Source organism: Notothenia coriiceps, unplaced genomic scaffold (assembly GCF_000735185.1).
Source record: "Notothenia coriiceps isolate Sejong01 unplaced genomic scaffold, NC01 NC01_scaffold00025240, whole genome shotgun sequence".
Taxonomy (NCBI): Eukaryota; Metazoa; Chordata; class Actinopteri; order Perciformes; family Nototheniidae; genus Notothenia; species Notothenia coriiceps.
This window is the reverse complement of record NW_011357941.1, coordinates 89,912-106,972: the sequence shown is the minus strand read 5'-3', so window position 1 is coordinate 106,972 and position 17,061 is coordinate 89,912. Positions and strand designations below refer to the sequence as shown.

The following is a 17,061-nucleotide window of genomic DNA, read 5'->3' as shown; positions in this document are numbered from 1 at the left end:
GTTAGAAGCTTACAAAATACCTTAAATATAATGACATAACTCTGGTTCAAGCTGCAGGCTTAACATAAAAAATGCAGAGCTGTTATTTATTTATCTTTACGTTTGTAATATTTATCTTTTTTTTTTACAATAGATTTGTATCAAATGACAGTGTGTAATTTGAAAGGGGTTAATTAAAAAAAAAAAGCGATGTTGCAAAAGTTCATAAAATGTCATTGTAAAATGTTTTTCTGTTATTAGCCATGCCGACTCTGATAGAAATGTTCCTGTAAGTCAGTTCACAACTTTGGTCGAGACTGAAATAGCTATAAAAAACCTACAAATTAATTGCCAATGAAGGTTTTTACAGTCTTTAATTTCCCCAAGATGATGAATCCTACTGTCTTTAAACAACAATATATTCATTAGCACCTGAATTAAATATAAGCACTTTTATGCAAGTCCACAATCTCACAGAGCCGCTAATGTGGCTGTAGACATTATTGTTTCTACTCGTTAAATCTCCAGCTGTGAAAACCAACAAAATGGCCTCAGAAAATCTAAAATACAGGCAAAGCAACAATGTGAGTTTTAATTGTGTGAAATACTTTGTTCAAGTTCACTGTTTACAATATTCTGATCTGTGGTTATTGAAAAGTTATAATTGACTTAACACAAATTGTCCTTGGATATTCATGAAATAATATTCCCATAACTTAAGTGTGATTGACATGTAGCATTATAAGCTTTGTAAATCCCCAGATCCTCAAACCTTACATGAAATGAAAATCTATACAATGTCTAACAATGCTCCCTGTATAGTTTATCAGTAACTTTATTATCTGTGTGATTATAGAGACCACAATTTCAATTTTTTTTTTTATTCTTTATTTATTTGGGGTCACATTATATTAAAAGTACAGTGACTGCCAAGGCACACNTTAATGTTGTTGATATGCCTAGATTTCCTACTCTCAAAGTCATGTATTATATGATTGAGTCAATCTGAGGTTCAGGTAAAGCACGGTGGATGTATTATATGATTGACTCAATCATATAATACATGACTTTGAGAGTAGGAAATCTAGGCATATCAACAACATTAATTAAATATACTTATCACGGCGACGGTGTACTGAGATTACTATTATTTTTTTCATAAATTTTTTTTTTTTGCATTTTTTTTTTTTTTTGCTAGGGGGCCCCTAGTGGCTGCGGGGCCCTAAGCGGCCGCTTATGTCGCTTACTGGGTCGGGCCGGCTCTGAATGAAGTCTAATGTCAACAGTGTGTCATGTGACAATTAGTTAGCTAGTAAGCAAGGAACCAAGAACTGTTTTGGTCTAAGCTAGATGTTCTTGTTTAAACTCAAATATTTCAAATGATTGTTCTTCAACATATATCACACACTTGCTTGATCTATAACCACTACTGCTCTTATATTCTAGACAGGACCTGTCCATCAGCAAAAGTAACTGTACCTTTTGATAATATTTGATCTCGTAGTCGAGGATGCCCTGCGGTGTTTGTTCCGGCTGCTGCCACGAGAGAGCAATGCTGTTCGGAGAGGCCCAGTCCTTCTTCAGAGTCCCAACAAGAGACGGACCTGTTGGAACACAAAATATGCAGCGTAAGCTTAAATGTCTTTACTGTAAAGTCACAATAATTATATGAGTCCTACCACCTTTGTTGATTAACCTGTGAATAAAGTAAAATCAACTTATATCTTTGATGTTAACAGTTCGCACCCTTGATACTTGATTTTTAACAATCTTAGCCTTGTCCCTTAAATATGTGCGAATATACAAACATTTGAATTCAAAAGCTAATTGTTTCTTAAGAGGCAAGGTCCCTCTTTAGCTTGAGCATAGCCTCACAGAGCTAGCGTGGCTGCAGACTCTTAGTCTTATTGATCTAGGAGAACCAGTTGACCTCAGCAAGCTTTTAGTTTGACAAGAACATTCACTGAATACAGAGTAAGGAGTTTTTCAATGATGCCGACACTATACAATGAGGCTGTATAGCATAACAAGAAATTCAGGGGTTGACCAGGTTTGTATATGGAAATGCAAACAGTAGATTAACACCCGTCCACCTTGTCAGCAATAATTACCACACATCCATGCTGACACTCAATTATTGCATTTCAAACTAGGTTGTAGGTATTTCAAGTCACTTGGATAAAAGATCCACACAGCTATTTCTTTCTCCCATAAGATCATCTTTAATTGAAAATAAGTTGAGAAAGCCACATCTTCTTTTCTTGGATGAATTGCATTAGCTTTGCTCTATGAATTTCTGCAGGGTAAATAATTGCGCTGAGCTCCCAGGAGAGGTCAGCAGATGTAACTGCCACGAAAGCCATTATTGTATATTATATCTTTAATATTACAGAGCTGACTCATTATGTGGATATACATGTAGGCCTGCTTCTCTCATGTGTATTCAGTAAGTAAAATGTTGACACTGACGCGTTTTTCCAATTGATTCTAGTGTCTCTAGGAAATCTGTTTGTACTGTAGTTTTCACTTTATCTTGGGGACGTATGGGGAGTTAGCAATAGGGGTTTTAGGGTTTTAAGTGTGCTGGTGGAGAATCTCGTTTTAGGGGTCTGAGGCTATATGACATGAGAGCTGTGGGCTGTATGGGTTTGAGCTTGTTAGCCAGAGACTTACTGTTGCTAACATTAAGAAATGTGCAAAACGTGCATAAGCAAAAATAAAACGGTGTTTCTGCAATAGAGGGATATTTGTAAACCAACTCTCATTTTACTCACATTATTGAAACATTATTGAAATGCGCAACTCATGATGACAGAGAACATAAATGACTAAAATATGCATTTAATCAAGACATTTTTTTTAACTGAACAAAACGTGGTGTGAGATGAAATAGGGCTGGAGGGGTTATGTGTAAAGCACCGTACAGCTTCCAGCACTTTTATATTACATACGTTGTAATGCATGGCTAATCCTTAATGACCACCCACTTAATAGTGATTTAAAATGTGCTAGGTAGTCTGAAATGTTAGCAAAAATAGAACAACATAATCTCATGCGTGAGTGAAAACAGCTAATAATATTAATGCAATCAGCAACCTCAAAGTTCAGGAGGTGTGTGCACTGAGTGCTTACATTTGTATATGAAGGGTTTACTCATGCGAGTGCATGTCTTTGTCTTTGTCTTTATTAGGATCCCCATTAGCAATAGCATGAGCATTGGCTATTCTTCCTGGGGTCCTCACACACTCAAAACATACATAAACATACATACAACAAAATTAAAACAAAACAAAATTAAAACAAAACAAAACAGCTCATCATTGCATGCAATTTACAGTGAAATGAAGTGAAAACTAAAATGGTCATCCAATTATCGCCATCCTAAGGCCAAACAAAAGTANGGGGGGGGGGGGGGGGCTAGACAAAGGCAGCTTTTCTCCTTCAGGGAATCCATACAGAAAACAGAAACGACAATGGGTCGTCTCTGATGCATGAATAGACACCAGCAAACCCGAGGAGCCCTTTCTCCTCCTGTAGCTTCTGCTAAACACCTCTAAACTTTAGACAAGAGGTACAGGGTTTTGAAAACACATAAAACGACATAGAAAATCTGTTTGAATCTTGAATATGATAAATCTACGTGGCAGCTTGTTAGCCAGCTAAAAACATATTCAGTATTTATTTCTTCTCTAACCTTTGGATATATGTATGTTGTTTTCTAAACCTTCATTAAATTGTTCTCTTAAAGTCACCTCATTCCTCTATTCCTCTACCTTGCCTTCGGTTGCCCTTCATTCCCTCATTTCTCTCTCCTTTCTGTTTTTCCAATCTTCTTTTGTCCCGCTCCAATCTTTGCCTCTACGCTCACTTTTAAGCATCTTCCTTTTTTTCCATCCTGCAACTCTCATTTCCATTTTTCACGACAGGAATGAAAAGTTGGGTATTAAAAAACAAAAGAAGGCAAAACAGACGGAAAGGTAGAAGAGTGCAGAAGTAGACAGCTCAGGGATGCAGCATGTAACCAGATTAATCACAACAGAAAGAAAGAAACGCTCATGTAGAACATCAAATGAAACTCAAGGGGAGTGGAGGAGGAGTGCTGCTGAGAGGGAGACAAGGAGATGAAGGAGCGCTTGCTCTGTTGACTAGTTTGACATCTTCATTTCTAAAACTACCGTATAAATGCCACATTTCCTACTTCTTCTTCTTGCTAGCATTTCTAACAATAGCAAGTCAATATTTTGCATTCTGTACACGCTTTGTGATGTGGGCCGTCATTGCTGTGCAAAATTAAAATATGCAGAGGCACAGAAACACAGGAAATGATCCATGGAGTAAAACTACTGTATGTGCTTGCTGAATGCAAAGAGAGGAGCAGGTGGTTAGCCTGCTCGCTGCTAACTGTGGCTCAAATAATCAATTTTTCCTAAATAAATGAAACCTGACTTACCAAATCTTAAGGAAGTCTTGCAAACGTTATTTCAGACAAATACATACTTTAAACCAATGTTTTATTTCAATACAATATAAAATGTAGACTTTGCAGATTTCCCCATTCTGTCTTTACGATATAATTGAAAGTTACTCTTGACTCTTGGAAAAAATGTAGGATCACAGTGAGAAAAGAAAGGTAGACTGATAGATTTACCATGTCCATTCTGATAATTGGTCCTTTTCTCCTCTGAAGTCATCTTGGCCTTAAAGTACCACTGACACCTGGAAAACACATTAACAGACAGCGTTAAAGGGGTTTCCCTTAAATGTGCAACAATATTAATATCTGGGACCCCTACATGGGGAGGACCCTTGAGCAGCCTGGAATAACAAGTCTTATGTGGTTTTGTGTTAAAATGAATTATGATAAATACGTCAAAAACGTTGTTACATACTGTAGGTGACTGGAGTAATAGTTAATGACTAGTAGGGATAAAGTCATTCTTTGCTGAAAACCGGAACATGTTTACATTGAACACATTCCTAAACTCTCTCATTGTACCATAACATCGCAGAAGCAATTTAAAACGAGAATGAATGACACTAAATAGGAAATGAAAGAGAATAAAACTAAGCAAAGTTTTTGATGATCATCATTTGAAGAAAATATTTTCCGAAGACATTGAGTCCGGTCCTGGAAGAGATGGTTTCCAGGTTAAATAATACAAAGGAAAGTTGTGTGCAGAAGTATACACATACACCCACATTTCAAATAAAATAAATTGAACAGAAAGTCTTTCACAAAGATGATTAAATGTTATATAATTAAATTCTATAAAAGAGAAAAACACTTGAATCCCTGATGCAGGCGCTCCCTCGACCTCATGTGTGTGTCTGTGGTCTGTTTGTGTGAGAGTTATCTGGGCACTGAGACACCGGGAGACAGCCAACGACTGATAAAAAAAGCTGCTGCCAAGAAAGTCTGAAAAGCTGAGAGATTAGATGACAGCATCTGCAAAAGACCAAGAGGAAGCATTTATCCAAATAGATGCTTGGATGCTGCTCTGAAATAAAAAGTAGAGAAAACACAAAGTACCCTGTCAGAATCACACATAGAAACAAACATAGAGTTCAAGGCAAAGCACGGTGTGCAGACAAGACACAGAATAATCAAGTAAAAGCCAATTAAGCACAGTGTTATATTTGAGAAAAAAATAAAATGACCACTTAACATTTGTTATGAGTTTTTTTGTACATACAGCTGTATAGTGCTACGGTATACGGGTGGACTCTGCTAAGGTCATGTTTTTGTTGGTTCTTTTAGGGTGCCATACCTTGATGTAATGTGGATGGAGATAACCTGCCCCAATACTGTCATTTACTTTTAATAAACCCTTATTTGAGTTTTACCTGCCTTCCCTGATTATATTGGATCTTTACAAACGGTTTGAGAATGTATTTAATGGAACAGTAGTCTGAACTAAGATACTTTTTAGAATAAGTGGTCTAGGAACTTGCATTGGTGCCACCTTACACCAACTGAGTGTTGCACACATACTGTTATACATTTAGTAAAGTTTAGGCAATCTAAACTACTTGGATTAAGTAGGAAAATATTGTCATGTTGACACATATTAACGTCATGGTTTAAAAGATTAGATAAGATAAAATGGACCTTTATTAATCCCCGTGGGGAAATCCAGGAAAATAAAGTCATGTTTTCAGCAACCGCAGCCTCCCATGCCACACACGTTGTGTATGCAACCACCTATAGACTACTTATTTTTCAACTTTAACATATATTTAATATGACATACTACTGGTGCCTTGACAGTAATATCTTTTAAGAGTATCTTTAACACTGGTCACTGTAAATGATTGAACCAACAATATATGCAATAACTTTGCTGCTAAGGACACACTCAAATACTGTGAAAAGGGACTATAAATGAACCCTATTGTAATTTAGAACGTAGATTAATCTCAAATGCAATCCCATGTTTGGACCCTCAGAGGTAATTCCATGAAATACAGACAGAAGTCACTTTCTTCTCTTTGTGTTTCCATTACAACAAAATCATTTGGGTGGAAATAAAACTTCGACAACATGTATGATTGAAAAATGTATATAGTACACATCTGTATGGTTATATAAAGCCTGCTTTTTGTCATTCAAATATCGTTGACCGCTACCTGAAAGAACAGTGATGGCTTCATTCACACACACCGACACTTAGAAAGGACCTGCAGTGCTGATGTTTCTGGAGCTTGGTGTGTGGGAGGGAGAGGCTGGGGAAGAGCGCTGAGATGGAAAATAATGGTATGAAGTAAGGTACTCTCACAGGCACAATCACTGATGAATTTTATAACCTATTTTGCAGTAGAGGGCTTAATTAATGACCGTGAGCAAGAGAGACCTTCACTCCCACTTCTCACTCGTGGACCTCCCAATACATTTTATTATATTTCAGCTTTAATAGACATACTATAATAATTCTTCTGCCAGTTTCATAGAGTTACACCACACTTAAAACATCTTTTAAAAGAGAACACCCAAGGTTTTGATAATAATGCGTTTGGCATGAGCTACGGATAAAAGCTGAAATTTTTTGGAAGGCTGTAATTTTTTCCCCTGCTCTGGAAAACAACAAACATCAAACAAACAAAAATAACATAATTCATGAATCAAAACACATTATTTGACAATGTTCAAATACATTTTTTTTCGTGTATAACAAATGATAATCGAGTATTTTATTTATCGCAATGCTGTAAAGGTGGGACAGGACATGATTTCCATGTCTCTCTGTATTCACTCTTACTTTAGTGGTCTGTCCGTTATTTTCAGAACTTGGCTGTGTTTGACACGGAAATAATATGTTAACAGATCTTATAGAGGATTTCCATTTTAATTTGTGGGTGTATATTCAAATAAAAGACAGGTATTTAAGATTTAGATATGTATTATCATAAAGTTAGTCCACCAATGTGGTATATAGGCTTTGAAATATTAGGTGGAAAGTCACTTCAGAGTCAAAATGCAGAAAATCACATTACATTTTGCCACGTATTTTAAATATACTGTATTTCAAAAGGTTTGCTAAGAGGTCCAGAACAATTCTGTTCAATATTACCCTGACTATAGACACATTTAAGATGTCAAGCCGGTTTATTGTACTGAAAAAAGGGAAAGTCCCCAGAAATTTAAAATGTAATAACTATATATTTCAATGAATTCAAACTCTCATAAAAGGATTTCCATTTATATCATCTCTCTGGATATATCGAGCTAAACAATAAAAACATTCACTAACAGTTGGGCAGGAACACAAATGATATATCTGCTGACTCAGTAACTGTTAACCAAAAACAATCCAACAAACAATGGTAGCGAGTATTGTCTCGAAAAACAGCCAAATGATGCAGTGCAAATAAATAAACAAATGAAAATGCCCACAAATACGAGAAGAGAAAGTGTGTGTGTGTGTTTCCATGAGATCACATGTGAGCCTCCTTCTCTTTGAAGACTTAACATAATCCGGGTTGCCACATTAGAGCAGGAGTCAGGGGGCTACGAGCCGCAGGTTGCCAGATTGGGCTCCGGCTAAGTGAAGTCTGTGGGATTGTGGACACTGATAGACAGAGCAGATAACATGGCGGGTAACACTGGCAGAGGGGAAAAGAAGGGGATTTAGAAAGCTACTGTTGACCTCTGCTGATGGGGTCAAGCTGTTCATTAAAGAAATGGTGGCATGTGCCTTTATCAGTCTTTTCCAGTCCTATCCTCTGATCCCCTTTATCCGCCTATCCTTCTGTCTCTCTCGCTTTCATGTTGAAAAGAGGCCGCACATGCAGACACAGACACTCACAAAGACAGTTATCACACACAAAGACCTTGCCTTCTGCCACTGCTCTCTGGGCTGTTGAGCATTGTTACGGTACATATTCACAAGCACTTTACCCACCCACACATACACTTCAGTAAAACAACCTAGCCAAGAGCCCTAATCAAAGCATCAGTGTAATTCAAACCACTCCTCTCTAGCTCCAACATCCCTCCCCTCACCATGGTGCATCTATCTGCAGCTACAGAGGACACAAAGGATGAAAGAATACATGAAGAAAACTAAAAAGATTTGCAGAGACTGACAAGCAACTCAAGGATAAAGAGCACACAGTATTCAGCTCCGTTAGTCGTGACCGCTTGGCTCCAGAAAATGTTCACTTTTCAAATGTAGCATGAGCAGATGCAAACATAGGCGTCAGCTTTTAGAGCAACCAGGTGTTAAAACTCCCCGTACAGCGCGTCCTCTTACATCACCACTCTCGCTCAACAACCTAACATCTATAAGAGCTGCGCGACTGAAAGCTCTCATCCTTCACAGGCAGCTCAAGTACATTTGGAGTTTTTTTTGTTTTTTTATCGAAAGAGAATGAAAGTCCCTCCTACACGGGGCAGAAGGATCGCAGCTATGACAGATTGTGATAAAGTCAAAAAACACTCCCAACTGCTTCTTCGACTGCTTTTAGCAGAATTCAGGTAAAAAAAGGCCCTTCTTGTGCCTGAAAACAAAAAGCCTAAAGGGCTTGCTTGAGCTATTGCACCTGGTGGGTGAGTTTCTAAAATAAACAGCAGCACACTCCCACACATTAGGATCATATCATAAAAATAAGACAAACACACTTTTATTTTTAAAGTGACGGACCTTAAATTCCTTTTGACTTTAACATCATGCCAACTTTAAAGGACTTGCCTGTGAGGTAGTGCACCTAGTGTGATAAAAACCCTCATCTCATATCTGTGAAGTTTAGTGGAAAATCTCTGGCAACCAGCACGGATCAATGCTGCAACCAATATGCAAGGGTTTAGAGCTGCACTTTCCCTAATGGGCGCCAGATCGTGGCTCCAGAGAGACTGAGGGGCTAAATGCATGAACATGCGTCCACTGTGTTCAATAGATTTGCACCTTTCGCACTCAGCACCTGGGATTGCATCAGTCTTATTCTGGGATGAGAGCTCAGTAGGATTTCAAGAGCACACTTGTATGAAATCTCTCAGTTCATACATTAGCACATACAGTGACAGTAGAATATGAAAGAGACATGCTGGAATGGGAAGAACCATGAAGACCTAGTCCCACCTCGAAGCAACTCTAGCACGGTTGAACTAAAGTGATGTAACACTGCTAATGAGTGAGGGTAGCTTGCCTCATCGTTGGACCTTCCTAACAGCATTGTCAGGATGGTCTATTACTATTCAACTCGCAATTGAATCACCGTTCATCCAAGTTCAACTCTAAGTAAAACATTTCATAGATTTTACTTCACCCCTTCAAATCAAATCCTTTAGAATAAATAGATTTTGCTGCATTGCTGTTTTAGAAGTTTAGTGTGAGTGGGCTTTTTGGGGAAACAACAGCGAATGAATACCAAATTTCCAGTGTTCAAGATCACTTTAGACAGAAGATGTCACAGTCCTAAAATGTTTGTTAGATAACATTACCACCTTTCAACACCCAATGTGTTAACAATGTCAGCTCCATGGAAGATTTAGCAGCACGTCGCTAAAGGCTCCTATTCATGGGTTGTCCCAAATTGGATTTTCAGAAGCTGTGAAAGCACATGTGACAGGATGTGTGAAAAACATACATGTTGTCATTTCAATAGAGGGATGAGTGTAGATTTGTTCTCTGGAGTATCTAATTAATGGTAGATGCATCCATATCACAATAGAAAAGTCCGTTTTGAATCACTCTTGCTGACATTTCTGTAGAATAAAGGTTAACTTCGGTCCTCTCTCCCCCCTAACTGTCCTTTGAATTACACTCATTATTTACAAATGCCCTCAGAGGTTGAAATTCTATATGCAAATCATATGAACCCTGGTAATTTCAGAAGAATATGCAATCAACCATAATGATCTGCTCTTGTTTTTGTGCACTCCTCTCTCAAATGCTTTAAGGTCTAAAGGTCTGGGCTTACTGAGGCTTTGCTTAAGAACACATGTGTAAATGTCTCTCATCGTCTCTGTTACCAAGTCAGATGCTTACGTGATAAATGCTTCAAGAAGTATATCTTTCTAGGGTTCAGTCTATCTCAATAATGAGGACCAGTTACAAAAGCCTAATACAATAATATCTTTAAAGAAGCTATAATCCATATTTTTTTAAATAATAAAAGCTTCTTTAATATTCTCACTGGAGGAAATATTGAGGATCTTAACTGCGAGGCAAGGGGATAACAAAGCTTGTAAAGTACTCTAAAGGAACACAAAAAAGTCAACCTATTAAGCAGACATTTTGAAACGGCTATCCAGTAAAATGATAGCTCATTGGCAAGTTGTATTAACAAGAAAGTGAAATGTGCTTCCTTTGAAACTTTGGGATTGTCCCTTTTATAGTTTTCAGTTGGTGGTAGATTTAGATGAATTGCAATGACATAATTGCCCAATTTCAAAGGCCTTAAGCCCTAAAACACGAGGGACTGGGAGAGGCTGCAAGGACTTTTAATGGTATCAATATGGCAGTGTATTATAATGCAGCATATGCCTACATTTCTCTGTTATCTTGATCATCATTTTAAATACTCCATGTTTTCTTCTGGGAAAATGTAGTCACGAGTCTCCTACTCTGTTTACCTTTTTGCTCTCAAGCCCCTCTGGATTTCCTCTGGTAACCCTGTGTTTAATGTCACAGTTGTCGGTAATTCCCTCAGGCAATGGCTGCCGAAATGTGGACTTACCGTAAGTGTGCATAGGGTTTAAAATGTCTGTTTTAGCCTTCAAGCTCTAGACGATTCGACAATGGTATAGGCTTAAACCCTCTGGACTTTAGGGAACGCACCTCCAAACGGGCATTCGGTCAGCGTGGGCATTGGGATTGGGCAGTTGACAGCATTAAAAAAAACAAGGGCTCTTTTCAGAAAAACATGTGAGAGTTACATTGGATGATTATATGATTATATCATCCAATGGGGAATGGAACAATCCTAAAAGTTGAGAATACTCTACAACAGGATTTAGACCATTACATTACAATAACACTTCACTGACAAGAAAAAAAGAGACATATTTGTATCAATATATCAGAGAAAGGAACTTAATATGCATGGAAGTACATCAATTTGAAATTAAGCCACACATTAAAGTAGCAACACAATGAATGAGACTCTCTTTGCATACATAGTGAATATTGAAGTGCTCTTTACCTTCCAGTGATCAGGAAAAAGAGGGTGAGGATGACGAGGAGGGTGAAGCCGCCGACTGCTGCTGTGACGATGACCAACACCTGGCCTTGGTCCGAAGCAATGTCTGATGCTGAAAAGAGAAAATAATAGAGGTTAGTTACGAGGAAAGAAATGAGAGGAAAGGCTGAGCAAAAAGGGAGGTGAATAGGAAGGCAACGAAGAAGAAGAACCGGAAGATGGAAAAACGATGTGGAACGGGAAGTTTAAGAAGTTCAGTGTAAAGAGCGAGGTGCAGATGATAAAAGCAGTGAGGAGAGAAAAGAAGTAAATTAGATGTGAGGCGGGGTAAAGTGAGAAGAAAGCGCACATTTTTCATTCACCATCATCTTCAATAATCTACTCCATCAGTGCACCATAGAGCGTGTATATAGGCAGATATTACGGAGAGACGTCTGATCAGCCCTTTGTAATGCAGAAAACCCGCCGTCAGCTTTGGTACTGGAATGATTCATATGCCTGCTGCTGTTTAATTAATATTATTCATTCATGAAATTGTGATTTAGTCCATGATCATTTGGTTAAATTGGTCCCATTTGATATTCATGATTTTCCCTTTTCTGTGTCTTGTCACAAGGCTAACGAATCCAAGATAATTGAAAGATGATTGCTATTACCAAACTTATTTCTATAATATTTCACGCTTAATGAATATGAATTGGAGATCAGGGTGCGTGGTCGCCAGCCCAAAGAGAGAGGCTCATGTGTGAGTTTATACAGTATGTGGGTGTCAAGAATGCGTGTGTGTGTGTGTGTGTGTGTGTGAGTATGTGTGTGTTTGGCTGGATAAAAGTAATTACAGTCCACTCAGAGGGAGGGAGAGTGAAAGTGGTGGTGGCCAGATCACACAAGACAATCCTCCCAGGCGTCAGCTTCACACACTCTTCACATCACTAACTAAGCAGATGTGTTGGACTGAAGCTGCTGCTGTAATGAGGTGTGTGTGTGTGTGTGTGTGTGTGTGTGTGTGTGTGTGTGTGTGTGTGTGTGTGTGTGTGTGTGTGTGTGTGTGTGTGTGTGTGTGTGTGTGTGTGTGTGTGGAGATAGAGAGGAAGGTTGCAGAGGACAGGATAGAGAATGTAAGGTGAGGTCTGAGGAAAATGGGTGACAGAAGCGAGGTAAAGACAAACAAGAGAGAAAGAGAGAGGCGGAAGTGACAGGCGGTCGGAAAAACGGGCGCATGGGACAGTGACTGACAGGCGGACAGACAGACTGACAGGCAGGGAGAGAGCGACAGAGGCCAAATCTGCTTTCTCTTTCAGATAAAAGGCCAGGCTACACAAAGGCTGGGCCGAGCACCGTCTGATCCGCAGATAAAGCAAAGCTCTGCAGCTTTGGAAGGGAGAGGGCCACTGCCAAGCCAAATCACCTCTCAACAATACCTGCACCAACATAAAAGGGCAGCTGGACCTTTGTATTTTATGAGTAGATTTGCAATAAAGCTACTGCTCAGACACACAGAAAAATATTGATTCAAAATACTCCAAACATCAAGACTTTATTGTCAGACTCTCTTGTGGATTGTATTCAATATTTCAATAGCTATTGTAAGTGATATCCTGACCTTTAAAGAGTTTAGGGTGAATGCAACCTATATAAAGTCACGCTGTAGGAAGGCTAAAGATTAGGGTTGCAATGTAAACACAGTTAACAGATAGGCTAACCGACAATAGTACGGATACATTTTAGAATTCTATAATGAACCCTCACCTGACATTATTACAATGCTTTACACTCGCATTTTGTATTAAAAGCACTGAACTATAAGACTTACACTGTGAAAATCATGAAATATGTGCTTCTGAAATGCCTCCGTTACCATGTATCTGAATAGCATTGCAGTCATTGAACTATATTCCTAGAGAATCTAATTCAGAGGCAAACAGTATGACAAAACAAAGGAATTGTGATAACATTTGTGTTCATTTTATAATGTCTCTATGGTCCCAAATAAGGTTGTTCATAATAAACAGTAAGAACAAGTAGATTTCATACTAAGTGATAATAAGCTGTGAAATAAGAAACAGACGATAGATATCGGCAAAAATGTGCATGATGTTGTAAGAATTTTAAGAGTGGAGAAACTTGACCTGAATTTTAACAAAGTTGGACCATTGCAGTGCTATGCTATAATTTGTGATTTTGTCATATACTATGATTTATTTCTTTATTGGGTACCAAGGTTTATGAAGAAGTTGCTTGTCTGGATGCTAGACAGGATGCTGCTGTTGGTGGGCTCATATCCAGCCTTATTATTAGCTGTTGTGCTCTTGGTGAAGGCTGCCCTGAGCGCTGCTCCAGGCTACAGTACATGAACTTCATCTGACCCTGAACTGCTGCTTGCAGCCTGCTGATGCTGTTCCTCTGCTTAATTTGTTATTTTCACGCAAAAGTTTAAACTGATCCTAAGCCTAAAACGTACATACAAATAATGCTAACCTAAATCCAAAAGTTCTTTCTAGTCGTTTGAAGGATGAGGCGCCAATACATGCTATAAACTATTTTATTTTTCTGCCACATCATTTAGCTATGAAAAAGGTGCCAATACACATGTTCAAAGAAGGACAAGACAGATGTTTCCAATGGTTTCAGGTACTTACAGTCTCCTGTAGTTTTGTATTCATATTTAGGGGTGTAGGAGCTGTATCCAGCGGGCGTGCGGGTGCGAACACTGAAGACGTACCATGTGGCTGGTTTTAAACCTGAGATGATCACACTGGGAGCCTTGGTGCGTGTTGAGGAATAGCTCAACTGCTCATGTTCCTGTTTGGGAGAGAGGGAAAAGGATTCCAAGCAATTGAGGACAGGTTTAGATAAAAAATGATCTAGTGCCTGAAGGACAGCTTTACCTCGATTAACACTAATACTTGCTGTTTGTGCAACCAGTGACAAGGCTTGCCCTCAGGTTTTAGAAAAATTCACACATCATTTTATTAAACTACCATCATCGAGAGTTGTACTGCTTTATCATTTAAAAGTAATGCTTGGCACACAATTATGCATAATGAACATACATTCATTGTCTATTCAGCTTTAAAAAGGGTTATTATTTTTCCTTGGAAGCATACTTAGAGTGCATTATAATCCTATAATTGGTACTACAGAATGTATTTGTTCCATGGGACCATTAAACGGCAGCAAAACAAAACAAAGTGTGTTCTCTTAGGAGGGATGGTTATGGCCATTCTCAAGATGATAGAAGCTGATGTGGTTGGCTTTTGAGGAAACTCAGCCCAAATCCAGCTGCTCATAGTGCGGTCCGAGCTATTCTAGTTGAATATCCAAGTGCTGCAGTCGGATTGCGCTTGCAAATCAAAATGGCAAACGGCTGGGAATATCAAACAATATTAAGATATCAAATTGTAATTGCTGATCAATATTGACAGCATATATTAACAACTAAAAACATCTGTCCAACAATTTTTTTGAACAATGTGATTTTTATTAGAGACTGACACAATATATTTGAACTCTTTTAGATGCATGACTGTGGTAAAGGTTTATTTAGTTTGGGTTATTCATACACATCTCATTCTGCAAAAATCAGCACATCTGTACTACTTTAACCCCTCATTTACAAATAGCCATTGATCTATTGTTCTCTTCTAAGGACTTATTTCTAGAAGAGGTGTTTGAAAACAAGCCCATATAGTACGCAATCCGTATAACATGATGGGCATAAATTATGTTTTATTAGAGTATAAGAGGCTATGCATATTGGAAAAGCTTTTAGTTGTCTTGATATCAAACCTATTCAAATCCAGTTGTTTCTAGTTTTTAGTCTCCTTCGTAAGACATTTAGATAAACATACAGTATACCAATGTTACGCTTAAGGGGATTGCAAACAAATTCAGTTAGCATTATGGTAACCATTGGAATGAAGTCAGGGCCGGCCCTAGACTTTTGGGGGCCCTAATCGAGCTTTGGCTTGGGGGCCCCCCTCACTCTAGCACGTTCTCACTACACACAACACGGAACCAACTTTTGTCTTATGATGTTAGCATGAGCACACATATTGTATAAATAAGCATGTAAACACCGTGGAACTAACATCCTCTAGACTAGAGGGGTCCTCATCTCCGCTAGGGGGGTCGAGGGGCATGCTCCCCCGGGAAGATTTTTTTTAAAATATTGAAGTTAAAAGCATCAATCTGGTGCACTTTGAGAGCAAAATTAAGAGATCTATGTATACATCTCTCAACATCCATATGAAACAGAACTGTAAACAGATTTTATTTTTCTTATATTTTACAAATCACTCCCCTTTTAAACTGTATTCTTGTTTTGTCATAGTATTTCAAAACTGTTTTTCATTTATTCTCTCTAGCTGTCCATCTCATAATTTCCCCATAGAAACTAGCTGTCAATAGGAATATCATTCAGAAGAATTATAATTTCATGTAAAAATCTGTCACAAAAAGAGGTTGCACATTTAAATTCAGGTGTTGTTATGGCAACGTCAGTGGCCAAATAGCCACATTTACTGCTGAAAATACGTTCAAACATGCTGTCGACACGTAAAGCATTGGCATGCCACCATTTCAGCTGAGTTTTTCTCAGAAATACTGTCACATAACATCCATATATTTCAGTGCTAGGTTGATGCTTAGCTAAGCTAACTATGAAACACTAACTGACAGGACTCAGTATCAACTGTGTACTGTAAGGTAGCTTCATGTCGAACATTAAGTCAACATTTTCCAGAGAGCTTTCTTTGAAATCACTAGCTAATGCTAAAAAACATAACATTTAGATTGTATGACTAAATGTTTATTTAATATATCTGGCTAGCTATAGCTACTTGCTTACGTTTTAGCTTACCCCCCGCGATTCAAAGTAACGTCAACGTCGCCTGTAATTTATGCTGCCTTCCATGTTTCTTGCATATATCTTGGAAGTTTACTGACATTTTTATGTACCTTTACCTGGCTCAAGTGGTGGCTCTGGGGTTGTTGTGTGAGCCACCTTCGAGTTGTCTTTTTTTTAAGTGACCTTATCTGCTATATTTGAATAATTGTGTAGGGACATACGAATATTAAGGCATATTCATACTTTTTATTTTCAAATACCAACAGATCATGCAATTTTAGCCATTCCTCCTTTCGCTTCACTTTAACACTGTTTTGCTGGGCTGGGGAATTCTGTCGAGACAGCACCACTACAGGCCTGGCTATACTATATACTCGTACATTACTCGCGTCTCCAGCGCTTTGGAACTGGCAATGTCGTGGGCTGTCTCCTCTGATTGGTGGAGTTGGACCGAAAGCCGTGCGCCTTCTGTGACGTCACAGAAGTGTTCAAATCTGGGATCAGTCCTGTATCGATCGTTGCAGCTCCTTTTTAAGAGATTTTGGGTATGGGGAATAGATAAGGTTGTGTTTTCTGACACTTGGTTAGTTCCTGAA

The 17,061-nt window shown here is 38.5% G+C and overlaps 1 protein-coding gene across 1 annotated transcript in view; it reads right to left on the bottom strand.

The window, feature by feature from the left end:
- Nucleotides 1–530: 530 nt before the first annotated feature.
- LOC104956041 (ephrin type-A receptor 6-like) overlaps nt 531–17,061 on the bottom strand; it is an 80,562-nt gene continuing 64,031 nt past the window's right edge. Inside the window, exons 4-5 of the mRNA XM_010783479.1 lie at nt 1,459–1,583; nt 531–539 (exon numbers count right to left, since the gene is read on the bottom strand). Coding sequence (XP_010781781.1) covers nt 531–539; nt 1,459–1,583 — 134 coding nt within the window. The remainder of the gene's footprint in view (nt 540–1,458; nt 1,584–17,061) is intronic.